A 24,465-nucleotide genomic window follows, 5' to 3' on the forward strand; every position below is an offset into this window, starting at 1 on the left:
ACAAGTGTACATAGTCGTTCTTGCCAGTGTGATATGACCGCCAATCACCTTGGCTCTGGTGTGTTGTTCGCTTGAGCTAGACAGTAACCCAGTCATCACTGCGAAAAGTAAAGTAATTTTGACGAAGTCGACGAGCGCCAATCGAAACAGCGATGTCAATGTTAATTAACAAAAACTCGTCGAAATCCGGCAAAGCAGAAGGTGATTGTTGAAGCATGTGGGCTCATCCGAGCTAGGGGTGCTTAGGTCACGTTGGGCAGGGCTGGTGCGATGACAGCCGTCAAGCGTCCCATATGGATTGCGAAAGGACCGCGAAAAGATATGGGAGAAGAACGTCGAGCGTACTTGATTGCTGTAGGACTTGGGCCTATTTAAGAGGGAAAATATATACAAGAATTGGAGGTGAGGCACAGTTGACTTCGAAAGGGAACTTTCGGAAGTGCTTGCGATGCTTGTCTTCGATATACCATCCGCTATGAAGCTCGTCTAGTACGAGCCATAGACAGGAACGGCCGGAGCCGCGGATGAAGCGACTGGGTTGGCACCAGTAGCCTCGGGTGCAGGCTTGGTTCGTGTCAGGAAACCGCTAGGGGCATGGAAACTGGGTCGACCACCAAAACCGCCCGTAGGACGAGGCCGACCACTGAAGCCGCCGCTAGGGTACGGGAACCACCCGCTAGGAAATGTTCCAGTGGGGTGTGGTCGGTGGTGGTGACGACCTGTATGAGACACGGTAGGGTACGGAGGGCTGCCAGAAGATGGGGCTTCAGAGGCAGGCGCGGTGGGTTCAGCCGGCTGGGCAGCAGAGGACGGCGTCACGGTCTGGAGACGTTAATTTTTCTCATTGCACATGGAAGCATGATTGACTCACAACAGTGACAACTTCCTCCTGAGTAACTGTCGTAGCGGATACGGGCGCGCAAACGTCGAAGCTCGAGCTTATGGTCGGTGCTGGGGCAGCAGAGTCGATGACTGAAGCCGGAAGTGAGACCGTAGCGACGGAAGATGTAGGCTGGCCCGAAGCTGTGCTCGACTGGATGAGAATTGAGCTCTGGAAAGCGGCATTGTCCGTGGTAGTGGGCACGGGAGCAATGCCAGTCGCGCTGACAGAGGCAGTAGAAACACGAGCGCTTTCGAAAATGAGGGATGGCAGCGCACTCTCGGTATCGTCTGCGGCAGCGGTAGAGGATGCGACTGGGGCAGCAGCAGAAGTCTCGGTGATAGGGGCAGCGGTCGAGATAGCCACCTCATCTACATCCGTGGCCGCGTCCGAAGCAGAAGCTTTGGCCGAAGACTGAGCAGCCGACGTGGCGGGACCCTTGCTGGAGGCAGCAACAGCGGTTGATGTAGCAGCAGCAGCCGACGAGGCGATAGTGGAAGTGGAGCTGCCAGAGTCAGAGCTAGACCCGCCGTTGCTCATGCAGGCAAAGCTGATCTTGGAGACGCTAGCCGCCCGGCTGCCAGCATTAAGGCTCCAGTCCATGTCGACATAAGGCCAGCAGATGCTACCATCGCTCATCGTAACCATGTCACCCGCAACATAGACGTTGGTGCTCTTGACGGCCTCGCCAACCTTCTCGCCATTGTTGACGAGCTGGAAATAGGAACCAGTGAAAGTGCCCTCGCAGCCGAAGGCAACAAGCGGGCAGTTGGGCTCAGCAATCTCCTCCCAAGTAACGAGAGCATTGCTCTTGTCAAATACAGCGACGTGAGCGTTTGAGTGATCAGCAGTGCCAGTGGTGATCCAGTTCACCTGGTCATCGCCTGAGCCACCGAGCTCCTGGGTAGCTTGCTCGCCGATGAGGGTTTTCTTGTCTGAGAAGCGGGCGATAGCGACGTTGCGGTTGGCGGTACGGTTTATTGAGTGGGTGTAGGGGGCGCCGAGCCAGTCGTTTGTGGTCAGGTCTTTCGCACCTTTGGAGACCCAAGTGAAGATGTACTCGTCGCTATCAACGAAGCGTGCAAGGCTGCTGTACGAACCACTCATGCCACCCATAGCCTCGTTGGACGCACCGTTTGTAACGTTCTCGTTACTGATCCTGACTCCAGCCATGTATTGAGTCTCAGTGTTCAACCAGATGTTGCCCTGGTCTTCGGCACAGATACTTGCGAACGGAGCCTCGTCGGCGGCCTCGAACGCGATTCCAGTGTTGTGGGAGCACCCAAAGCCGTTGCTGGTAGCACCGGCAATATTCTTGAGAGTACCATCATCGGAAACATACTGGATAGTGTCACCAAAATGGCCACTAGCAGATCCGTCATAAGCCGTGACGACAAAGTAGGCACCGTATGTCTTCGCGGTCTCGGAGTATGCGAGGTCGCCATTTAGGTCAGGCGATGCAGTGTGACCGCTGCTGTTCTCGACATCCGGCCCACCAAGGTAGGTCTTCCAGGACTGCTTGCCGGAAGTATAGCGGTAGAGAACAGCGACCGGGTCTGTTACACCCGTCACCGCCTCGTTCGTAAGAAGAGCGAAGCCATCGTTGTGGGCTACAAGTCCACCGGCTTCTTTACCAGTGCTCACAGAGATGACGTCGCCGACAGCAGCGAAAGTTGATGGGTCGACCTGCTGGATGTGAACACCGGTCTCGCTGGAGTCTAGGTACGCTAGGTAAGCGGATTTGCCATCCGGTGATACAGAAAAAGGCGTGCGGCGATGGTGGGGGTAGCCAGTCCAGTAAGCATCCTTAATCGGGTTGAAGCTAGACGAGAGCGACAGAGACCCAACGTGTGTTTTGAGGCTGCTCGCAGAAAGTGCCGATGCTACGGCCGTGAAGAGAGAGAGAGCGAAAGTCGAGTGCAACATGGTGCAGTCGGGTCAGATATGCAAAAGAATGACAAGAAACGAACGACCAGCGGGAAAAGAGTGACAGAAATGGAAAAACCCCAAAAGCTCGTGAGGAGAAGAAGATAGAAAGGCTTCGCACAACATCTATATCAATGGCTACTCCGTATTGCGTATTCGTATTGCGCCATGCGATCCAGACTCCAGGATTCTGGTCTGACCACTGACGCTATGGCGGGCACAGCGCCGTCTGTTTATTGAACGGGCGGATCTGGAGGTTCCTATTTCCACATTGCGGGAAGAAATATCGATGTTCAATGGTGGAAAGTTCTGGAGGATGATTGCATTTGTTTCATGATGTTTCGCTAGGTGGAGATCACACGTGACGTGCTATAGCTGGCGGTCAATTGCAGGGACCGTGCCTGGTCTTGTTTCAAGTGGCGCTTTGTCCAACTCTTTCATGTAATTTGCACCTCATCCTCCTTTGCACGCTGCAAGACGTCGCTCTCAGCCGCGAATGTGCCTAAACGATTCCAGCAATTCAACGTTTGACGGACAAGCCCAAGAACGAGACCTGATATCCATGTGTCATGTCGAGCGACGCACAAGCAAATCACAGGCGCCTTAAAAGCCTTAGGGACGTCCCCGCATTGCGCCCTTCGGATGTATTGTGCCGTGCGACTGGAGGAAACCCCTATAACGTCTTCCACGAGTAAACAATCGTTTTGGATAGTGATCGCACTGGTACCCTTCAGGAGCAAGACATATTCCCAGAGACCTTCTCTTTGCGTAGAGAGCAGTGTTGCATGCATGATGGGGCCGCGTACCCGAATTGATGCATCCGACAAGGCACCTAGCGGATTGAGACCAGTGACTGAAAGAGACGAAGCGACCAGGATGATCGTTGACACAACGAAATGACGCTCCTCTTGGTCTGAAGATGCGAAGGCAACAGGGACATCTAAGCTGGCCCATGAGAAAGACGGGGCTCGATATTTGTCCGGTGAGAAATAATGCGCATCGGCGGTCGAAGTCGTTGACCACAAGAGGTCCAATACCAAGTTTGCTTCCCACAATCCAGCAATATACCTTGACGATGTTGCTTTCTGTATCTTACAAGCAATTCCCGATATCGCTGGCAACTTGTCATTCAGATGTGTCAGGGTCCTCCGAGAGTACTGCTCCACGACGCGGTGCCACGCGTCCCAGACCGCTTCAGGTTGCTTGTTCGATTTCGCCATCGCCGTCGGGATCAGTGCGGGCGTAGTAGGCTGTGATTTTCGCGATGGTGAACATTCGCAGCGGAAGGAAGTTCTGCACTCAAATAGCAATTCTGTTTTTGAATAGTGAAGGATTCTTGTACTGAGAACATGCTCCTGCAATGCCCAAGCTCTCGTAGTCAGTGGTCCAACGAGATTAGCAGGCTCTTCTTTATTTCTCGGATGATGGTCTTCCGCCCTTCTCGCGCGGATATCCACTTCGTCACCTGCCATGTTCTCGAAGTTGAGTTTCACGGGCTTCTCTCGATCATTCAAGGCGCGGGAAGCTCCGTCGGGCGAAGCAGTTGCAGCTATCGTGAATAAAGCATTTTCATATATACTCCCCATCTTGAAAGACTCAGTCTCCCAGTCGCGAGCTGAGTCTTGAATAATGCAGAGTGAATCGATCCAGATGTAGCGCAACCCCATCTGTCGTGTGATAATGACAGCATCTTGGAACAATGGGGGTAGGGAGTCGAAAGAGATATCGTAGGACAACTTCCTCCAGTTTGATTTGGTGGTTTTCAGAGGGGAGCCGGTGCCCCAGCAGTGAGAAAGGGCCGCGTACTCCAAAGCCTTCCCTTGAGTGTCAATCAGACGGATGGGTGCGGTCGCACGTCCGACGTCAAGCAGTCGCTTTGGTGTAGATGCAGACGACTTCCGAGGCAGACTGCATGCTTTATGCTTAGTATTGGTAAGGCAATCCTGAATGCATCTTCGCGCGAAGTCAAATGTATCGTCCGAGCCGGAGTTCAGAGGAATACGACGAGCGACCCCTAAAGTTGGCCAACTCCGAGAAGCTAAAGTCAGTCAGTCGCATGCACAACAGCAGCTACAGCTCTGATTTCAATATGGAAAGCTGGCTCAGGATGGGCAGGGTGCGCTTGTTGAGAGAGTACACTTACGTTTGGTAGTATAGATACTTACAACTTCACTTCTCCATGCTTCCTGATCAAGGCCTATTTCTATGGTGCCTTTCTCTAGAATCTCGATGTTGACTCTTTGCCTACTTCCTCTCCAACCTCCAAAGAATGCGTCTAGAGCTTGACACAACACATTGCAGAAGCGACATCCACCTTCTTTTGGCAATCTAAGCTTCGACAGTTCGAACGCATCTATAACAAGAGACAGACTTGCAAGAGGCCCTTCTGTACGTTCTGTGAGGTACACAGAGCTAGCATGGTCGCGTGGATCCAGATTATGGCATATTTTACAGATGGTGCGGCGTGGTCGGACAACTGCTCTTCGGAGTGACTTCTTGGGTGGCATCACAATGATAAAACAAGCTAATAAGGACCGGCCGACGAGAGCATCTTTATCTTAGCGGCTCGAACGATTTAAAGAGGCTGCAATGACTAGGCTGTTGGCTTAAAGGACGACGTCGTCTACAATGGTTTAGGTACGAAGGAGTGCGGTGTGCGACGATCCGCGTCGAGCACTATCGCTTGAATAAGCTTAGCGTATCCACTAATGTCAGACAACATGGCTGGCAGACTGCACTTATTCTCAGCGGTCGACAAAGTATCCTGATAATGAACAAAATGCGCCTTCAACGAGTCTTTGCTAGCCAGAAGCACATGGATGAGCGGCTCTGTTGAGCATCCGACGTTAGTTCCCGGTTCGCCTACAAGGTCACTACCCAGGTGCCATACAGGAACCTCAACAGTCCGCGATCATTTTGCCTGTAGCGAACTGAATGCACGACACCAAAAATAAATGGGAGCGTCACGCCTACCAGGACCCGCAATCCTGCCATAAACAATGCACTCCCAGAGCCTCATCCTGGCTGTTGTGGCCTTCTCTAATCTGATTGGTCGCCATCTCAGCTGGTGGGCCAGGCGCTTCGCACCGGCCAGGAAAGGAAGCAAACCACGGCACTTACTGCGGCTTGTGCATACCGCTCTCGTGGTCTCAGAGGCCGAATGCGCGTTAAGTGCTAGGCACAGCGGTTGCGTGGTCGACAATTAGACGCGACTTGCTTTCGGCGGATCCTCATAGCGGACTTGAGCGTCACTGGTTGGTTGATAGTTTGAGGCTGAAGTTTCGAGCTTCATGCTGTTCTTCAAGTCATGCCAGGCAACACTCGCAGATGGCGTACAAAAGGTCCTCAGTATCTCCGGGTGGAGTTTCTGTCTGACCAAAAGCTATTCAATTTTCCTACTCACGTTAATTTCTTTTCTGAATATCTTCTTCCTTTATCCCCTTTGACCAAGTCATTCAATCAGCGATTTCCTCGTCTCCTTTGCAATGTATACCAATTTCTTCTCCCTCGCTCTCATTCTGCCGGCAGTCCTCGGAGCCGAATTCTCCCATATCATCACCCACGACTTCAGCGCCATGCTTCGCCGGAGCGACGCCCTCACCAAACGTCAAGGCTACTACCCATCATCCCAACCCTGCGGCTCCGGAACCAACTGCGCAGAAGCCTGCGGTGCAGGACAAGTCGAATGCCCCGCCGACGCCGGTCGCGGCGTCTGTTTCGACCCCTCACAATCCCAATGCTGTCCCGACGGGTCTGGCTACTCTTGTGACAGCGGGTACTTCTGCTCCTCGGACGGCCAAAAGAACACATACTGCTGCCCCAACGGCATGGACCTGGGTGCCTGCGCGCAAGCGTATTCACTTACTGTCTCGCTCATCAGCCAAACGGGGACCGTTGATTTCTCCTCTCAAACTGAGAGCGCGAGCGCTATAACGACTTCCCCAACGCCGGTATACATCACCAGCATAGCGCCCCAATCTTCTTCTCTGGTGGACCAAGCTAGCGTTCCCACCACGACTGTATTATCTGTTCCTGCTGGAAACAGCACATACGCGACAGGTTCGCCGCCTGTTGAATTTCCTGGCGTTGCTACGAAAACGGAATTAGCTGGTATGGTGGTCTTCGCTGGTCTTGCGGTGTTTGTGGGCGTGCTTGTGAGTTAGATGTCGCACCACGGGGAAATGGTCGTGGGGTATTTGGCGGCGCATGTTGATGTGCTCCTATCATACGTAAAAGCAAAAAAAATGGACAGAATCTGAAGCACCTCTGTACGAAACAACCCACCGTTTCTGGCACATGAATTCACGCCAACGTGTTGCGACGAAGCGATTGTAGGCAAGGGATTTTACACGAGCTGTAGAGCTACAATCAATTATCATTACATTATCATATCCATGCATCACTCGTAAAGGTAGCCTCTGTGTGCAGCATCTATAACATCGCATAGCCCACACCAGCCAAGCCTATGAGTAATGCCTTACTCCACCCTGTCCTCCCCGCCGCACCAGGGAAATCTCCAGCACCAGTCTCAGACGGACCCGCCCCTGTAGATCTCGATTCTCCATTACTCGACGGATCCAACGTGACCGGTACAGTGGAAGTCTGTCCATCGGCGACTACGACAACGCCAGTCGAATCAACGGAGTACACGGTCCCGTCGATGGTGACTGCAGGGTCGCCAGGGGCAAGAGTAGTACCCGGACCAAACACCACGCTGCCGCCCGTGATAGTGAAGACCTCACCACCAACAGTGACAACAGTCGGGGCCGCGTTACCAGTGGGGAGAGCTATCGTCGAAGTGCCCTCAGGTCCAACGACCACCACGCCAGATGATCCCATGCTCAGCGTCGTGCCGTCGATGACAACTGGGGCGCCGCCTGGCGTCAGAGTCGTTCCACCCAAGACGACGGAGCTGGCGGACGGATCGATAACGACGGGTGCGCCGCTGGGGCCGATGGGCACGGTGATGGGCTCGTTGCCAAGCGGGATCTCAGTGCTGGTTTCCGGGGAGATGATGGTAAGGCCGCCGGTGCCGATTGAGAAGGTGGATGAGCCGATGATGACGGGAGCGCCGCCGCTGGTTAGAGTCGTGCCGGGGTTGACGATGAGACCACCACTTGGGTTCACGGGAACGACGGTGGGGCCGACGGTGATACCTGGTCGAGTGGGGTTGGCTGCCGGGTTAGTTCCTGGGTTTGGGCCAGTGCCGGGGTCTTGCGGATTGTTCGGCGAGGGGGCTTGAGTGTTCCCGGGAGCGGGGTCTGCAGGGTCATTGGGTGAAGGGTTTTGAGGGTTCGCAGGAGAAGGATCTTGAGGGTTGTTTGGGGATGGATCCTGCGGAGTACTTGGATCAGACACCTGCGGCTCTGAGGGAACTCGCGTCCTAGTAGGATCCTGAGGTCGTGGAGAAGACGCCGGATCCTGCGGATTACTTGCGCTCCGTGTCGGCTGTGGTGCTGAGGTGTTCGGAGGGATATCGCCATTACTCGATTGCCCAGGAGTGGCAGAGACAATAGATCCAGCCGAAGTTGGCGTGGGGTCTGCAGGTGCGGATGAAGAAGTCAAGAAGTTGGGGACACCTTTCAATGCGATCGGTGGATCGAACAAAGCATACTTGTCGTAACTACAGCTGGCCCAATTGGGATCGAGCTGTCGAATCTGGCCAGGCATCAAGATTGCGGGCTGGTAACTACATTTTCGTTAGGCTTTATTTCCACACGCGATGAGGCAGCGCTCGTGGGGTTGGAACATACTGTCCAGGAATGACCTCCGTACAGGCAACATGGTTGTTCCAGCAGTACGATTGACCCATGTACGCACTCCACGGTACAGGCTCATTGAAATCCTCGTATCTTATGGAATACGCGATCATGTTATGCGGATAAGCGATAACACTGTAAACATCCGAAGAGGCCATGGTGACGATCTTGGGTCCCTGGCTTTTCGGCAAAATTCTGTTTCTGCAGTTGTCGTACACGTACGGATCCTTCATGGACATGTATACATTTCCCTCGTACATCGTAACACCGTTGACGACAGTGGAAGGACCAGTTGTGATCTCCGTATATGCTAGGCAAGTCAATACACTTCATGCCAGAATCAAGATAACGTCCAACTTACTGGTGTCCGGGTCTCCCGTCTTGGTCACTGAATTCTCATAACCACCAAACGGCGTGTTGACACACATGTTGCGGGATACATTGGTCGTCACAGGATAGAAGTAGAAGTCCATAGCATCGTAGGCGAATGTGCATGCTGTCGGTACGCAGCAGTCCGGGCTTTGGGGAGACGATATCGCCGTAGTGTCGCTCTGGAACTCATCTAAAGCAGACGAATAGCTTGTGATTAGAGCGGCACAATCGCTGTTTGCGACGGTGCAGGTTGGCTCGGGCGGAGCAGATACCGTATAGATATTAGTCACCCCGGTTCGGCTGATACGACTTGTTGTGTTGAGCAATGTAGCTGAACCACAATATGAGATTGCACCGGGAGAGCTTCCACATGAGCTTGTGCAACTGTAAGAAAGCCTCGAATCTATGTAGTCGTATTCGGTGGTTGTCGTGATCTGCTCATAGTTTGCAGTATCACGATAATAAGAGCTCAGAGCACTTTCATAGTCACTCGACGACTGAATGCACGCTAGAGCGGGGTTGGTTGCCGCTGTATTGATTAGCACTTGTTTGCCTTCGCCATTTGCGTGCACATAGACGAACCTGAGGTTGTCGCATTCAATCCGGCGCTCCCCGATGGCGTAATCGCATTGCTGGCGAGAGTAGAGCCCAAAGAACTCGTAGGCGGTACTGTCGAGTTTTGCAAGGCTGCCAAAGTCAGTGCGGACTCTGAGCTCATCCGATGCTATAACGTACCGGTCCGGCTTGCGAGACTCAGAAATATCGTCTTCACTACAGACGACATGCTTAACCACAACGTGCACTCGTGAAGAACCTGGGAAAGGGAGCACACACTAGATGTCGTGCAGAGCCATCACTCATAAGAGGCTGGAACCTCTGATCCCTGCGTTGCTGCCCACGTACCACACCACCAATATTGCCTAGAAATATCTTGAGTAAATGGGCGACCTAGCTCGAAGTATCTCTAGCACCGGAGGCCTAACTGCGAAGGCGGTGGCGCTTCGGCGAGCACCCCAGGAATCGCAGGGCTGAGTGCAGCAGAAATGCATTCGATTTGCTAATCACGCGGCCGGTACAGTAGCGTCCGTCCGCACGAGCGCAGACAACGGCTGCTGGGAGTCCGTGCAGTAAGATCGTCTTTGGGGTCCAAAGCTGTTCCGAGCCAGTCATCTCACAGGGCGTAATTAAACTCAACCCTTTGGGAAGTAAGACTGCACATAAGTGCATGTACGAAGGCAATGCCCGTGTCTTAGCGCTTGGCTGAAAGCTGAGAGGTGAGAAACATGTGCCGGTCGCAATTGTGTCCTATTAAATTGGTGTCGAATACTCGCGAAGTAGCCCTGTGAGTTAACGCCACAGGCATTGGATTGGTCCTTGGAGGAGGCAGCTTGTGGGGCTGCGCCGGCTGGCCGATCAGGGAACCGCAGGCCGTTTTCCCGGCTGGACCTGAGTCTTGAAGGGCAGGGGTGGACTTGCGTACAGAGTAACAATTCAATCTAGAATCTGATTTTGCTGGCAACGCTACACCCAGCAGATGCACATGCGGGCGGAACGGTTGTTGGAAACACGCCTCGCTAATTTTGTACGGTTTTTGGCCATCAGTCACGGTGCGTATACAGCTTTATAGTCCGCCCAGATTCTTGGGTGGGATTGCGCGAACACCAAGCCAGCTTCGGCTGCGCACATGTCGGCGAGGTGTGCCCTGGATGAGATCGGCAAATCACGAGCCGATCTCTCCCAGGGCCTCAGGTAAGAACCTCTTCACGAGCAGATTGTTTTCCCTCTTTGGCTACGCGCGTGCCAGGGTTGAAATCGTCGCGGTGAGGGCCATCGCAGCGACTTTACCACTCGGTTTGTCCAGGTCTTCAAGAAACTCACTCTGATGCAGCTGTCACCTCTGTTGCTGATCCTCGCAATCATGGCAACAAAGTCGCAAAGATGGGCCCACGGCGAAGGTCTTCCGTCCTAGGCCGGGTATACCAGTCAACTCGTGTATTGTCGAGCTCGTTTGATGATCATCCTGTCTCCATCTGATGGGAATCAGGTCGTTGTACTTGGCTGGTATCAGAGAGGTCGAAGGTTGGCATTAGAAATCTAGTCGGAAGCACTAGCGGCCCGCGAGCTAGCTGCGCACGTGATGCAAAATGACCGAACGTTCTGGCATCCCCGCGAACCTTTGAGTAATATCTAGTAATCGAACCACCACGAACATCGCAGAGCCGCCTCCACGCTTCGAGCATGCTCCATGGCCCGTACGAATCCAGCGATTTCTCATCCTCGCCCACGCAAGCTGCTGCTGCCTCGAGTCGTCACCATGTCTATAAAAGCGAGCTCTATGCTCCCCAGATCGAGCATCATCAGATTCTCAGATCAACACTTCAGATCTACAACATCTCGCGCCTCTCTTGAGCCTCTTTGAGTTCACCCCGGAAACGATTTCGTCGATCATCTTCATCGCAACTTCCCCTAAGAAATCTCCATCAATGGCTTTCTTCCTCACCCCACAGTTCGCACCCGCGTACACGGCGCCGCAATGCAACCCATGGGCCTGCGCTCCCCGACCACAACAGTCCTATCGCCGAGTCGTGCGCCCCTCCTTCCCTTCGTTCGCACCATTCCTCAGCGAGGTCGACGAGATTATTACCGCACTCGATCAAGAGGCTCGACGCGAAGCAGCCCGTCGCGAAGCACACCGCCAGCGCCAGCAGCGCAAGCGCATCGTACGCGCGCACTTCAACGTGCATGAGCACCAGGGAGGATACCAAGTCGACGCCGAGATTCCCGGGTTCGAGCAGGAGCACATCGAAATCGAAGTGACGGACGACAACACCCTGAGGCTTTCGGGCAATACCGAGAGGAAGGCCGAGCCCCAGCCACAGTCACAGTCCACCGAGACTGCGACCGAGACACTCGCGATCGAGACTGAGCCTCACAATGAGGTTATGGATGGCGTAACCCTCAACGAACCTGAGCAAGCCACTGCATCTGGTGCCGCTACTCCCACCCATTCCGACACCGAGTCGCATAAGTCCTACCAAGCTACCGTGGAAGACGATTTCGAAGATCTTGGCGCGGAAACTTCATCTACTATCTCTGCCCACACCGACTCCGAAGCACCCAAGGAGTCCAAGGGCAAGGAGAAGGCTGTCGAGGAACCCGCAACCGCCAACACCGAGACCGCTGTCCAGCAGCAGCCTCAGCCCGAAGAACCAGCAGAAAAACAACAGCGAGAAGAATGGCAGTTTCACGGCTCCTTCGAGCGAACCTTCCGCTTCCCGGAGAGGATTGATGCTGCCAATGTGACAGCCAGCCTTAGGAACGGGCTTCTCAGCATCAACGTTCCCAAGGCGAAGGCTCCTGAGGTCAGGAGAATATTGATCCAGTAGTTGAACGAGTATCCGTTGATGAAGATGGAGGATGGAATGCTTGCAGCAGTAATGGTCAGATCGAATGGATGAACTTGTACGATACTTAGATATCGGTGATGAATCATGACTTTAAATACAATCTCAAACCCTGCCTCCGAGTCTACGTGATGTTTCTTTCCCTCGTGTGAGCTTTTAATTTCAAACATGTTGGCAGCCTAAACTCATACGACGTGACTAGTAAGTCCTTCTACTTTACCTACCATACGTACACTTCGGAAGGGAGCATTGGTGCGTATTCATTGTTTGTGGCATCGCCAGACAAAGTTGGAAGTTCCGGTATGCTGGAGATACATCAAATGATGTGTTGTGACGGTGGTCATGCCGTGGAGGCTAAAGTAGCGTAATAAGCGTTGTTCGAACAATCACACGCACTAACTTAGTCCGGGTCTTGAGAATACTGTATAATCGCGTCACAATCATCGGCGAAAACCTCGAATTTCAGGTCAAGGATCGGGCGGGGGCCGAGTTCATGCGCCGATAGCCCTGGTCCAATCTCCCGCCTCTTCCTTCCAGGCTGCCGGCTTCCTCATGCAGTAACGGCCTTTTGACTTCGCCCCTAGCCTTCGTATTTTGTGAGCCTCCGGATACCCTCTGCAGGGGTCTTTAAGGCACATTCATTCCCTCCATTACACAGCCGTGCCCATGCAAGAATCCTTGTTTGCCTTGGTGCCTGCCGGCGGTGCGATTGGTCGCTTCTCGCTGTAGTACTGAAAACTATATTAATTCTTGACCTCCTACTCGTGGAGAGATACATAGCAATTCCAATCCCCACCATACTCTCCATACTTCGTTGCTCCCCTTGGACCCGTTCTGGTCGATAATTTCTCTGCCACTGCGACATCCACGATGAAGTTCCTCGTCGCCCTGGCTCTCGCCGTTTCCCCGCTGCTCAGTGCAGCGTACACCGTTGATCCCCCAACCACCGCCGCCCCAGACACAATCGAAGACTGCACCCTCTGGGCCGTGGCCACCTCCACCTCCACCTGCGCCGACCTAATTGAGCAGGGCTACGCCCTCACCCTCGACCAGTTCAACGCCTACGTAAGTCACTTCCTACCTTCTCTCCAAGCTTGCCCTTTGAATGCTCCACTCACACGCTCAACTTTCCCGCACACAGCACTAACCAACTTAGAACCCCTCCCAAGCCGCAGCCTGCAACCTCACCGTCGGCCAGTCCTACTGCATCGAGAAGAACTGGAGCATCCCGGACCCGCTCCCAACGTCCACGAGTTCCGCGGCGCCGGGGCCGACGGGGCCTGTCACGGATCCGGCGACGCTGCTAGCGGTTTGTCGGGCGCAGGGCTCGTACGTAGAGTACTGCGAGAGGTGCTTGTATCACTGCCAGTACGAGACGACGTACATTGAAATGTGTTTTGATAGTATCTTTGGGCTGATTAATAGGTATGATAGCGACTGCTGGCAGCATGGGGGACGGGACTGCGCGAATCAGGCGGCAGATAGGGTCTGTCCGAAGCAGTAGAGAGTCATATATAGAGAAGTAGTCATACGGATCGCGAATAGATGCGTGTTGTGTTTGCTGCACTTGGTCATGTAAAGTTCATTTTGTACAGTAGTGAGCTCTTTTAATGCCCACGCGCAAGCTATCGCAGGAACAGAACAGTAGGAAACCCAAAAACGACCGCGCCCTCACTTCCTGTACCACATCCGTGTGATCTTGGTGTGCCTCATCTTCTTCTGCAGCTGGAACACGCCGTACATGAGGGCTTCTGCCGTGGGCGGGCATCCAGGGACGTAGATATCCACGGGCACGATCCTGTCGCACCCTCGTGTGACCGAGTAGCTGTAGTGATAGTAGCCGCCTCCGTTGGCGCAGCTGCCCATGGAGATGACCCAGCGCGGCTCGGGCATCTGGTCGTAGACCTGGCGCAGGGCGGGGGCCATCTTGTTGGTGAGGGTGCCGGCGACAATCATGACATCGGACTGGCGGGGGGAGGCGCGGAAAATGATACCGAGACGGTCCTGGTCGTAGCGGGGTGCGGACAGATGCATCATCTCGACGGCGCAGCAGGCGAGACCAAACGTCATGGGCCAGAGCGAGCTCTGTCGTGCCCAGTTGGCAATCTGGTCGAGTGTGGTGCTGTCTGCTGTCAGTTGTGCTCCCCAATGCGCCCGAACCCGCCACGCCTCCACGGCGCGTGCGGTTCCAGCGGGGTTGCCTCCACATACAGCGCGTATTGCATAGCGCCCTTCTTCCCTTCCTGGCTCGGCAGCGGCACTTCGGCGCGCGCCTGCTTCATCGGGGGCGGTGTTCCGGGATTACCAGACACGAGCCCGGGCTTCATGGTGGTCGCATTGTTCGCGGACGTGTTGGAGAGGAAGGCGACGCTCCCGGCGCGGAAGGGCAGCAGCGCACTCGCGGGTTTGGCTGTCGGCGGGTTAGCTCCTAGCGGGCGGCGGGCTGTGGGTGTGGCGGCACGCACCTCGTAGAGCCATTGAGGCGGCAGACCTCGTAGACGACAACATGGCGGCTGTCGAAACAAAGGAAAGGGCCCGGGGAAGGAGTGGAGAGCGTTGGGTCGAGGTGGCGATGGCCGAGGGACGTCTGTAGTGGTGACGGAAATCCACGAGCTTGAGCGCCAAGCCCTGCCGATTACGAAGTAGCTTGCCGAATCAGGCGGACGCTGGTTGGTCGCTGGCCGTGCGAACCACTACACCTTCGCCGTCACCCTTTCGGACACTGTCCGCGACACCATCTCTCTCATTCGTTGGAGCGGCCAGAGCCACCTGAACAATTGACAGCGCTTGGGCTGAAGCACAGGACGCAGCAGTTGCCATCTATCCCTCTGGGCAATCAACATGTCAAGTCGGGTCCCTTCAATAGCGTGCATCGGGGTCATCGGGCGACACGTGAGCAAACATGATTATCTACGAAAGGTCCCTGCAAGCCAGTCCTAACGTACTGCAGAACAACCCTCTTCACATCTCGCTGTTTCCAGCCGAGGAGCGGGCACCTTTGGAGTACCAGTTCCTCCTCTCATCATGTCTGGACATCTTTGAGGCTCGCCTACCCCACAAGACCGTGGACCAAGACTTTGGACTTCTCCAGGCCGTCGACGAGCGGCTGGCCATGTATGGCTGGTTGACTAACACTGGCGTGAAGTTCGTCGTTGTGGTCGACATGGAGGGACGACCAGCAAATCCTCTGGATGCCAAATCATCGGCAGCAGTCGGGCTTCGAGATGCAGACCTTAAGCCAGTACGAGCAAAGTCACGCTAGGATCATGTCGATAGCTAACAGTACTAGGCTTTTAGGGCGTTGCAGACAGCATACATCATGCTCTTGCGCAACCCGTTTTACAACCCCGATGAGCATTCACCGATCACAGCAAACGGCGAACAAAGATATGGCTCGACTCAAATCACCAGCAAGAAGTTCATTCAGGAGATCAAGCGGATAGGTGACGCATGGGCCCCAGGAGTCAACGTTATATGACCTGCCGAGTCATTTTTGCATCGCAAAGATCTGTTGCATTTCCAGGCGTTTGGCGGTCGATACCTGTTCAAAAATAATCACATATTCTATTCCACATCACCAAGGTCCCCCACGACTCTCATCTTTGCCGGATGCTCTGTTCTCTCCTAACCCGGCCGATCCTCGGATCTAGTGTTGAAACAAATGTAGCTTAGCGCCGATCTCACAACACCCTGACCACCCTCGGTCTTTCATTCATACATCCCATCTCTAACCTCAAGCTCCAAATGCCACCCAGAGCTTCAAGCCTCACGATAACCAATCCCTTGGTCTTGTACAGAAGTCTTATAGCTACCAATCGCATCCAGCCAGACCCAGCACAGCATCGCCTCGGTACAGTACATGACATCAACACCTAAAGTGCCAAGACCTTACCTAACATGTCCATGCAGCCCTCCATCTCCAAAAGGTTTATGAGAATCTCATAGACTATGAACCCAGCATCGAATATTCAGACCGCTTAAAGCAATTGACCCGTGCTGTTAGTGCCAGTCACCCGGACCGCGCGCCAATTGGCACAAGAGGAATATGGACATCCCTCCTCGCGCAGAAGCAAAAAAACGATACTCTGGCTCTAACGCGCACACTCACTAGCCATGAAGCTGCCATGGCGCTCCAGAGTCCGAAAGGGTTGATGCTGCACGGCGAAGTTGGAACCGGGAAATCCATGCTCATCGACCTGTTTGCCGACTGTCTGCCCAACCGCAAGAAAAGGAGATGGCACTTCAACACATTCATGCTGGAGACGTTCTCGCGGCTTGAGCAGCTTCGCCTTTCGAGGGCCACGTCACCACTGGACGGCGTTGCCCGAGACGAGTATAGCTTGTTGTGGCTGGCTCGCGACCTCATCGAGAAATCACCCATTCTCTTTCTTGATGAGTTCCAGTTGCCTGACCGCGCAGCAGCTAAGATACTGTCCAATCTGATGACAACTTTCTTTCAGCTGGGTGGGGTGCTCATCGCGTCAAGCAATCGCATGCCAGAAGAGTTGGCCAAGGCTGCGGGAATGGAGTTTGCGAGACCAGTTTCAAGATTGAGTCGGTTGGGTTGGCGGTTAGGCATGCCGGGTGTGACTGGAAGAGACGATGGACCAGGGCAGAAGGGCGAGTTTGCGCAGTTCTTGGAGGTCTTGCGGACGAGATGTGAGGTCTGGGAGATGGAGGGCAAGAAAGACTATCGGCGGGTGGCGGGCATGGAAGGGTCTTCTGTTCGATCTACAGCGACTGCCCCCGACATCTCGACACAGAGCGATGCGCAAGGACCGAGTCAAGGAAACGCCATCACCGATACAGACAAGGTCTCTGCAACGACGGAATCGGAGGTTACGATGCCGAAAAATTATCTTCTCACGCCCTCTCCCACCGCCACAGAAGAGGAGGTCGCCTCATACCGCCAATCCCTAACTACAATCGCCCACACCGCAACATCCACACCTGCCTCCCACCTAATACCATGGACATCGTTCGCCCTGCGAGTCTACGGCCGCCCCCTTGTCATCCCCCTCCAATACAACGGCGTTGCCCTATTCACCTTCTCCCAAATTTGCGGCGCCTCCCTCGGCCCCGCCGACTTCATCACCCTCGCCTCCACCTACCCCACCATCATCATAACCTCAGTCCCGGTCCTTACTCTCCTCCAGAAAAACGAAGCCCGTCGCTTCATCACCCTCCTCGACGCCATGTACGAGGCGCGCTGCCGCCTCGTGCTCACCGCCGCCGCAGCCCCGGACGACATCTTCTTCCCCACGTCCGCGTCCACCTCGAAACAGGAAACAGTCGACGACGCAGTCCATCCAGAGACGTACTCGGAGATCCACCAGGACCTGACCAGCCCGTTCCGGCCCAACGTCTCATCGTACAATCCATCCAGCTCGTTGCCAATGGACAGCTTGGAAGACGACCCGCCGAACCGGTTCCGCCGCCCGGGATCGTCGTACACGGACGAGCGCCGCACCAGCAGTGGCAGTGCGTCCCCCGACTTCGCCAATCTCGGCGGGCTGACGGGCGAGGACGAGCGTTTCGCGGTCAAGCGTGCGGAGAGCCGCATCTGGGAGATGTGCTCTGGGGCGTGGTGGGAGCGGGAAGAGCTGTGGCGGCCGCTGCCGAGGGAGGTGAGGCATTGGGAGATGGGCAGGGCGGATGCGGCGTCTATCGCTGCTGAGGGGAAGGCTGTGAGGGAGGGGGATGGCGCGCCAAGGGAGTTGTTTCCCCATGGCGCGAGCCCGTTTCGCACGAGCGAGGATGTGCCGCCGAAGATTGGCTGGACGCATGCTTGGGGGATGGTGACGTGGGGCAAGAAAGCTGGGGCGTGGGGGAAGGGGGTCGAGGGGCTGGCGGAGCGGAAGAGGGATGGCGAGGGAGAGGGAGAGGGAGAGGGTAAGCGTTGAGCCGGAGTGTATTCTGGGCGGTATGTGCTTCTGTAAATCTGTTGGTGTCGTATGTAAGCATACCAGAACCATTTCCACCATTTCGACCATAAAACCACCATGCCAGGTGGGAACAGTGCATTTCCTGCTCGAGCACGCAGCAAACGAACGTATCAACGTCCCTTTTTGACCTCAAAAGCATGAGACTACGCTTTACCGGCGTTGCGCAAAAAATGTGTATCGCGCAGTGGGTTCACTGGCCTCCCATATATATATATAACATCTTGACCAACCACCAACCTTACGAACCCAGCAACACGAAACCAAACAGCCCATGTCCAGCCCTACCAGCTCTCACCTCTCCACTCGAATACCAAAAAAAAAAAGAAGGGTTAAAAAAAAATTGAGTCGATAACTCTCTCACATCGTCTGTCAAAAAGTAGCAAAACTAAAAGCCATTTCACCTGTCACGGCCCCGGCTCAAAGAAACTAACGTTTTTTGTTCTGATTCGGCCTCGAACCGGTGCACTGTCAACAAGGTGGAGGCCACTTTGGGTGTTTTATGACCACTGGGCCAGCCTCTCTATGTGTCGGACGAAGGATGCTCAACTCTTGACGGAGAACAACTATATAGTAGTCGGATAGGGGATGTGTTGCGGGAGGGTACAGAGAGGGGAGATTGAGCGAGAGGATGTAGTGAGTGGTATGGTAGGGGCGAAGTGAAGCGCTCAGGTGAAGGCAGGCGCGTAAACAATGGGCGGCGGAACGGCAGGCGCGGGCGAGAGCGTGGCGGGTCGACTGGAGCATTGGGAAGTAAACGAGCTAGATATTTCTTCGCTTGGGCTGGTACGGCAAGGTGATGGGGAGGTTGTCTGCGTGTACTTGCGCGAGCTGTGGCAGGCATACGTCGAGACAGCCACCCGGCAGACATGCATGTGCAGCTCAGTAGTACGCAGCGACTGACTGCAACTTCCAAGATGGACATGCTGTGCGAGGACGAGTCAAATCTCATTCACTTGACCGTGGAGGAAAGATACAACTTCTGTGCAACGCCGGACAATGCGCTCTACCACGAGGACGTTTTGATTCGATTCTACCACGCACTTCACTGTATCTTCCCCTTGTTCACGACAAACGACTCCAGCACCGAGACAGCACTCCACAGCCTGTTCTCCGCCTCCCTAAACACGACGGAGCGCGGGCCGTAGAAGACCTCGTCACTGACCTCCTCGGGATGCCGGGGCAGGCAGTGCATGAACGACCAGCTGTCCTTGGCGCCGCCCCGCTGCGCAAGCTCCGAGGTGATCTGGAAGCCCTCGAAGGCCTTGAGTCGCTTCGCCGTCTCCTCCTCCTGGCCCATCGACACCCACGTGTCGGTAACGAGAATGTCCGCACCCTTGATAGCCTCTTCTGGGACCGTCGTCTCGGTCAGCTTTCCTGCCTTGCCCTGGGGTGCGGTGGAAGCGGCGTGCTCAATGACGCTGCGCATTGCGGCGGGGATCTCGTAGCCCTTGGGGGTCGCGACGGCGATGTCGACACCGAGCTTCACGGCGCCGATGGCGAGGTCGAAGAGCACGTTGTTTGCGTCGCCGATCCAAGCGATCTTCATGCCCTCGAGGCCAAGCGAGGTGGTTGAGGACGAGGGGTTGATCTCGGTGATGGTCAGGAAGTCGGCGATGATCTGCATGGGGTGGTAGAGGTCGGAGAGGGCGTTGATGACGGGGACGGAGGAGTGCTTTGCGAGGTCTGCGACGTCGGAGTGGGGGCCTACGCGGGCCACGATGGCGGCAGTCATGCTGGAGAGGACGAGCGAGGTGTCGTAGAGGGATTCGTTGACCTGGGTAGCATCAGCGGTTGCGCCTTGCTGCGGCGGGAGAGGAAATCGCATACCCCCAACTGAATGTCGTCCTTGCCCAGGAACATGGGGGTTCCTCCGAATGCTGCAATGGCACCCTCGGTGGAGACCCTGGTGCGCGTACTCCGCTTGCTGAAGGTCATGGCCACGGTCTTGCCGGCGAGCGCACTGGAGAGGTGGGGCCAGCCATTGCCAGACTTGATGTCGGTCTTGTGCTTTCCAGCATTTCGGACGAGCGTGGTGAGTTCGGCCGGCGTAAGATCAGCTATGGAGAGGAGATGTCGGGGCGCGAAGGGCGATGTCAGTGGAGCAGCTGGGGAGCTTGAGCTGGCGTAGGAGCGGCGCTGCGTCCTGGACAAGCTCCGAAGCGCGCTTGTCGCTGGGCGGAAGGACGGCATGTTGGCTCTGTGAATGGTCTCGGGACTGGCGAGCCCAATTGGAGTTTTGTAGAGGACGGGGAGCCAATGCTGAGTCACGCGCCCTGTGGGTGTACGATTTTTGAGACGCAGCTAGCATGCGTCACGCGAATCTGGGGTCGTTATCGCCCGCTTGCACCTTCCCCTGCTAGCGCGTCTCGGCGCGGCCCTCGCAGTCCACAGCCCTGGTGGTGATGACGCCTCAACACACACCCGCAGCCCTCCACGCCTGATCCACCCCGGAGCCGCCGCGCCTCTCTTTCTCCCAAACCCACATGAGTTGCCTCACCTAGCAGCAGGCTTCTGCGCATCGCAACCACCCCTCTCGCCACCATGGACACGCCCGACTACGGCACCGCCTGGGGCGACTCCACCCGCGCCAGCTCGCGCCCGGCCTCCCAGAAGTCCGCCCGCTCGTCGCGCACAGCTCGCTCGCAAACAGACAGGGATCCAGACGAAGTCTCGCCGTTGTTAGCACGGCCAGAAGCGAATGAGGCCGAACACGAAGAGGACGACGGGGAACACGCAACCGCCACCACGTCGCTCCTGCGGACGCTGAGCAGCGGCTCGGCAAGCGCGAAGGACGACAAGAAGCCATTCTGGAAGAAGAGATGGCCCAGCATCGTGGCGCTCGTCGTACTGTTCCTTGCCGTGGCTCTCATCATGCTCGGCTTCCTGGCGACCGAAGGCATCGAAGAGTATGCTATGCAGGCTGCCGACTTCAAGCCTACCAAGCTGTCGCTGGACTCGCTCACGGACACGGGCGTGCGCATACAAGTGGAGGGCGACTTCACCATGGATGCGTCCAGAGTGGAGAAGAAGAGCGTACGCGACCTCGGCCGCTTTGGCACCTGGATCGCCAGAGAGGTCGAGACGGGTGCGACTGAGGTCGATGTCTTCCTGCCCGAGTACGACATGGTTCGCGTCGGCACCGCCAAGATCCCTGGCATCAAGGTGAACATTCGCAATGGCCACACGACGCACGTGTCCTTCTTCGCCCATCTCGAGCCGGGCAGGTTTGACAATCTTCGCAATGTTGCCAACGACTGGATGGACGGGCGGCTGGGCCAGATCCGCCTCAAGGGCAAGGCAGACGTTCCTCTGAGATCCGGTCTCATCCGCCTAGGCTCACAGACCATCTCAGAGTCCTTTACCTTCCAAGGTACGTACGCCCACTGGGGACGTGGCGTAGCTGATGCAAACGTGTGCTAATAGTTCCCCGTCTACAGGAGACAAGCTTCCTTCGGTCCCTCGGTACAATATCACAAAGCTCAATCTTCGAGAACAGCGACCAGGCCGCAAAGGCATGGGTGCCGACGTTTCCATTATGGTGACCAACGACTTCCCTGTGCAGCTTACCATTCCCCCCGTTGCTGTGGATGTGCTCGTCGACGGCTGCCTTGAATCGGATGACCACATCATGGTTGGCACCGCCGAGACTGCACAGCTTCAAGTCGAACCGAAGCATGATGTTGAGGTCAACGTCACTGGTCGTGTGGACACACTATCACAGGCTCTTACCGAAACCTGCCCAGGCTCGTCCAAATCGCCGCTTGATGCCCTCCTTGGAGACTATATGCATGGTCAAGATGCCAAACTCTACGTCAGCTGCTGCAACTTCCCCGATCCAGAGACCCCTGCATGGGCACATGATCTTCTCAAAGATATAACCGTTCCTGTTCCTCTGCCTAGCCACGAGATGGGAAAATTGATCAAAAACTTCTCCCTAGCCGATGTGCACTTCCACCTTCCGGATCCCTTCGCTGAGCCAGGCACTCCTGAGGCCGCCCCTAAGATCTCTGCCGTAGTGAAGGTCGACATCAATATTCCCAACGAGATGAACTTTCCCTTGGACGTGAACCGTGTCAAGGCCGATGCAGATATCTTCTACCACGGCAAACTTCTCGGAACACTTGATCTGAAGAAATGGCAAGACGCCAACTCCACCCGGATCGATGCCCACGGAAGCGATGGTCCATCTCTGTTGGTACAATCCGACATCCAGAAAGCACCCATCAATATCAAGGACGACAATCTGTTCAGCGAAGTCGTCCAAGAGCTCATCTTCGGCAGCAAGGGCATCATGATGAAGGTCAAGGCAGCAGTCAGCGTCAAGGTGGACACCCCCATTGGCGGATTTGCAGTGCGGGAGATCCCCGCGGAAGGGGTCGTCCCGGTCAAACGTTCGTGACCCACCCAGTTCGTGCTCCAAGTCAACCTCCCCGCCGGGGCAAACGCTAACACCCCTGACCAGCGATTGGACGCGGAAGCGGCAACGGCAGCGGAGGAGCGCACAATATCAGCTCCCTGGCTCTCAAGATCGGGAATCTCTCCATCATCGACACCTCACGATCATCCATCACTCTCACAGCCAATGTTAACATCACGAACCCGACGAACTACTCGGCCACCGTGCCGTACTTCAACATTAACCTCCTAGTCAACAAAACGGTGGTGGGCCAGGTTACAGCAAAAAACATCGAAGTTCACCCTGGGAACAACACGAACCTCCTTGTAACAGCCATCTGGGACCCCTACTCGCACAGCGGCGCGAAAGGCAAGGAAATTGGAAGACAGCTCCTCTCGCAGTACATCTCCGGTACGTCTTCCCCGCTCCCGTTCCCCCAACCACAAAGCTAACTCAACAAGGCTACAACGTCTCCCTCACCCTACAAGCCCACAACGGCTCCATCCCCTCGCAGCCCGCCCTCGGCGCCGTCCTCTCCCAATTCCCCATCACCCTCCCCGCCCCGCACCTCTCTACCCCCAAAGATCCAGATGCAATGCCGCCGGACGAAGGCGATCCCCCCGACGACGGCAAAACCCACTTCATCCGCTCCGCGACCATGCACCTCCTCACCTCCACCGCGCTCTTCACCCTCGCCTCGCCCTTCTCCTCCACCACCATGTACATCACCACGCTCAACGCGACCGCATTCTACGAAGGCCACCCCTCAGGCAAGATCCTGTACGAGCTGCCATTTGCGGTGCCTCCGGGGCTCAGCGAATCGCCGCGGCTGCCGGTGGACTGGAGCATCGGGAGCGTCGGGTACGATGCGATTCGCAAGGCGTTGGGGGGCACGCTGAGGTTGAGTGCGTTTGCGGAGGTGGGGATTCGGATTGGGGCGTGGAAGGAGAATGTGTGGTACAAGGGGGGGAGTATTGGGGCGAGCGTGAGGTTATAAGGTGTTTTGTGGTGAGCGGAAGGGGGCGCGGAGCTGTTTGTATACGTGTACGAAATGTGTTTCGTTTTCTTGGGGATGGCGACAGGGAAGGGGAAGAGGTGTCGATGAGTACATCGGCATCGGCTCCGTTATTATCACGCATATCTGTATAGATGTTTTCTTCTCTTGGGCTGCATCAACGGGTACGCATCTTCTGTGCGGACATTTCAACGCTGTTTGTGTATACTTGATTACATCGAGTGGAGCCTGGTCTGGCCCATGCTGCTGTGTCCTCTTCCTGCCTGCCGCCCACCCCCTCTCCCTCCTCTACCCACCATCCTTATCTTGTTAGCACGAAGCCAAAGTGTGCTATTCTGCCTGCAGCCGACAACGATTAACCGAAGCGCTGGTCCAGGGGGCACGCTGGTGTGGCGGATGGCGTGGCCTTTCAGAGGCAACCAACACGGAACAAACGAACAAAGGATACAGATTCATCCCCACTGGAAGGCAATCTGACGCATCGCGATGGCTCGCCGACTCCAGGCCGGTCTCAGACAGCGGTTGCATTGCTCTTGGTCGCGTGCTGTAGACCAATGGTCAGTCTGCGTGGGCGGGTGCATCTTGCATGGCCTTGGGACTTGGTGTCCTTGGGTGCAGCGTGGGCTACACAGCGCGGGTCGGACATGCGTATTCTCCATCGGACACTGTCGCTCGCCTGGGGGTGTAGACCTCTCGTTGCCTGTCCAGGACCGCGACGCACCATACTTCACCCGGTCGTGCGTGGGGCAACGGGAAAGGCTCGAGGTA

The 24,465-nt window shown here is 55.7% G+C and overlaps 11 protein-coding genes across 11 annotated transcripts; 6 read left to right on the forward strand and 5 right to left on the reverse strand.

Annotated features, from left to right (window-relative positions):
* Nucleotides 1–486: 486 nt before the first annotated feature.
* CC84DRAFT_1175345 (uncharacterized protein) lies at nt 487–2,806 on the reverse strand (the record flags this gene model as incomplete). The annotated part of the gene is made up of 2 exons (XM_018180146.1): nt 487–822; nt 872–2,806. 2 exons carry the CDS (start codon nt 2,804–2,806, stop codon nt 487–489), a joined length of 2,271 nt encoding a protein of 756 aa, XP_018037929.1.
* Nucleotides 2,807–3,243: 437 nt separating this feature from the next.
* CC84DRAFT_1175346 (HET-domain-containing protein) lies at nt 3,244–5,313 on the reverse strand (the record flags this gene model as incomplete). Its single annotated transcript, XM_018180147.1, has 2 exons — nt 3,244–4,844; nt 4,950–5,313. The coding sequence occupies 2 exons, from the start codon at nt 5,311–5,313 to the stop codon at nt 3,244–3,246; spliced, it is 1,965 nt and encodes a 654-aa protein (XP_018037930.1).
* A 655-nt stretch (nt 5,314–5,968) lies between these two features.
* On the forward strand, nt 5,969–6,978 carry CC84DRAFT_1163695 (uncharacterized protein). The gene has a single exon (XM_018178320.1). It carries the CDS (start codon nt 6,292–6,294, stop codon nt 6,967–6,969), a length of 678 nt encoding a protein of 225 aa, XP_018037931.1. The 5' UTR covers nt 5,969–6,291; the 3' UTR covers nt 6,970–6,978.
* A 162-nt stretch (nt 6,979–7,140) lies between these two features.
* On the reverse strand, nt 7,141–9,825 carry CC84DRAFT_1163696 (uncharacterized protein). Its single transcript, XM_018178321.1, has 5 exons — nt 9,673–9,825; nt 9,520–9,624; nt 8,927–9,466; nt 8,560–8,875; nt 7,141–8,495 (listed from the first exon to the last, which is right to left on the reverse strand). Exons 1-5 carry the CDS (start codon nt 9,719–9,721, stop codon nt 7,238–7,240), a joined length of 2,268 nt encoding a protein of 755 aa, XP_018037932.1. The 5' UTR covers nt 9,722–9,825; the 3' UTR covers nt 7,141–7,237.
* Nucleotides 9,826–11,138: 1,313 nt separating this feature from the next.
* Nucleotides 11,139–12,767, forward strand: CC84DRAFT_666498 (HSP20-like chaperone). Its single transcript, XM_018187077.1, has one exon. It carries the CDS (start codon nt 11,421–11,423, stop codon nt 12,321–12,323), a length of 903 nt encoding a protein of 300 aa, XP_018037933.1. The 5' UTR covers nt 11,139–11,420; the 3' UTR covers nt 12,324–12,767.
* A 444-nt stretch (nt 12,768–13,211) lies between these two features.
* Nucleotides 13,212–13,845, forward strand: CC84DRAFT_1216506 (uncharacterized protein; the record flags this gene model as incomplete). The annotated part of the gene is made up of 2 exons (XM_018182812.1): nt 13,212–13,406; nt 13,498–13,845. The coding sequence occupies 2 exons, from the start codon at nt 13,212–13,214 to the stop codon at nt 13,843–13,845; spliced, it is 543 nt and encodes a 180-aa protein (XP_018037934.1).
* Nucleotides 13,846–13,901: 56 nt separating this feature from the next.
* CC84DRAFT_690569 (NADH-quinone oxidoreductase) lies at nt 13,902–15,046 on the reverse strand. Its single transcript, XM_018187090.1, has 3 exons — nt 14,807–15,046; nt 14,553–14,751; nt 13,902–14,463 (listed from the first exon to the last, which is right to left on the reverse strand). The coding sequence occupies exons 1-3, from the start codon at nt 14,847–14,849 to the stop codon at nt 14,013–14,015; spliced, it is 693 nt and encodes a 230-aa protein (XP_018037935.1). The 5' UTR covers nt 14,850–15,046; the 3' UTR covers nt 13,902–14,012.
* Nucleotides 15,047–15,182: 136 nt separating this feature from the next.
* On the forward strand, nt 15,183–15,819 carry CC84DRAFT_1089117 (Sedlin; the record flags this gene model as incomplete). Its single annotated transcript, XM_018174287.1, has 3 exons — nt 15,183–15,233; nt 15,292–15,582; nt 15,631–15,819. The coding sequence occupies 3 exons, from the start codon at nt 15,183–15,185 to the stop codon at nt 15,817–15,819; spliced, it is 531 nt and encodes a 176-aa protein (XP_018037936.1).
* Nucleotides 15,820–16,085: 266 nt separating this feature from the next.
* Nucleotides 16,086–18,244, forward strand: CC84DRAFT_1089728 (uncharacterized protein; the record flags this gene model as incomplete). Its single annotated transcript, XM_018174322.1, has 2 exons — nt 16,086–16,191; nt 16,251–18,244. 2 exons carry the CDS (start codon nt 16,086–16,088, stop codon nt 18,242–18,244), a joined length of 2,100 nt encoding a protein of 699 aa, XP_018037937.1.
* A 1,084-nt stretch (nt 18,245–19,328) lies between these two features.
* On the reverse strand, nt 19,329–20,476 carry CC84DRAFT_1090172 (ornithine carbamoyltransferase; the record flags this gene model as incomplete). The annotated part of the gene is made up of 2 exons (XM_018174343.1): nt 19,329–20,060; nt 20,114–20,476. The coding sequence occupies 2 exons, from the start codon at nt 20,474–20,476 to the stop codon at nt 19,329–19,331; spliced, it is 1,095 nt and encodes a 364-aa protein (XP_018037938.1).
* Nucleotides 20,477–21,157: 681 nt separating this feature from the next.
* Nucleotides 21,158–23,679, forward strand: CC84DRAFT_1089625 (uncharacterized protein; the record flags this gene model as incomplete). The annotated part of the gene is made up of 4 exons (XM_018174318.1): nt 21,158–21,656; nt 21,724–22,677; nt 22,749–23,093; nt 23,144–23,679. The coding sequence occupies 4 exons, from the start codon at nt 21,158–21,160 to the stop codon at nt 23,677–23,679; spliced, it is 2,334 nt and encodes a 777-aa protein (XP_018037939.1).
* Nucleotides 23,680–24,465: the final 786 nt, after the last annotated feature.

This window comes from Paraphaeosphaeria sporulosa (genome assembly GCF_001642045.1).
Source record: "Paraphaeosphaeria sporulosa strain AP3s5-JAC2a unplaced genomic scaffold CC84scaffold_4, whole genome shotgun sequence".
NCBI classification, from domain to species: Eukaryota; Fungi; Ascomycota; class Dothideomycetes; order Pleosporales; family Didymosphaeriaceae; genus Paraphaeosphaeria; species Paraphaeosphaeria sporulosa.

Coding starts and splice junctions, on each gene's coding strand:
- CC84DRAFT_1163695 (XM_018178320.1), top strand. CDS start 6,292: ATGTATACCAATTTCTTCTCCCTCGCTCTCATTCTGCCGGCAGTCCTC.
- CC84DRAFT_1163696 (XM_018178321.1), bottom strand. CDS start 9,721: ATGTCGTCTGTAGTGAAGACGATATTTCTGAGTCTCGCAAGCCGGACC. Junction 9,625..9,672: donor GAGTCTCGCAAGCCGGACCG/GTACGTTATAGC, acceptor TGACTTTGGCAG/CCTTGCAAAACTCGACAGTA. Junction 8,496..8,559: donor ACGGAGGTCATTCCTGGACA/GTATGTTCCAAC, acceptor ACGAAAATGTAG/TTACCAGCCCGCAATCTTGA.
- CC84DRAFT_666498 (XM_018187077.1), top strand. CDS start 11,421: ATGGCTTTCTTCCTCACCCCACAGTTCGCACCCGCGTACACGGCGCCG.
- CC84DRAFT_690569 (XM_018187090.1), bottom strand. CDS start 14,849: ATGTTGTCGTCTACGAGGTCTGCCGCCTCAATGGCTCTACGAG. Junction 14,752..14,806: donor CGCCTCAATGGCTCTACGAG/GTGCGTGCCGCC, acceptor ACCCGCCGACAG/CCAAACCCGCGAGTGCGCTG. Junction 14,464..14,552: donor GGCGCTATGCAATACGCGCT/GTATGTGGAGGC, acceptor GACAGCAGACAG/CACCACACTCGACCAGATTG.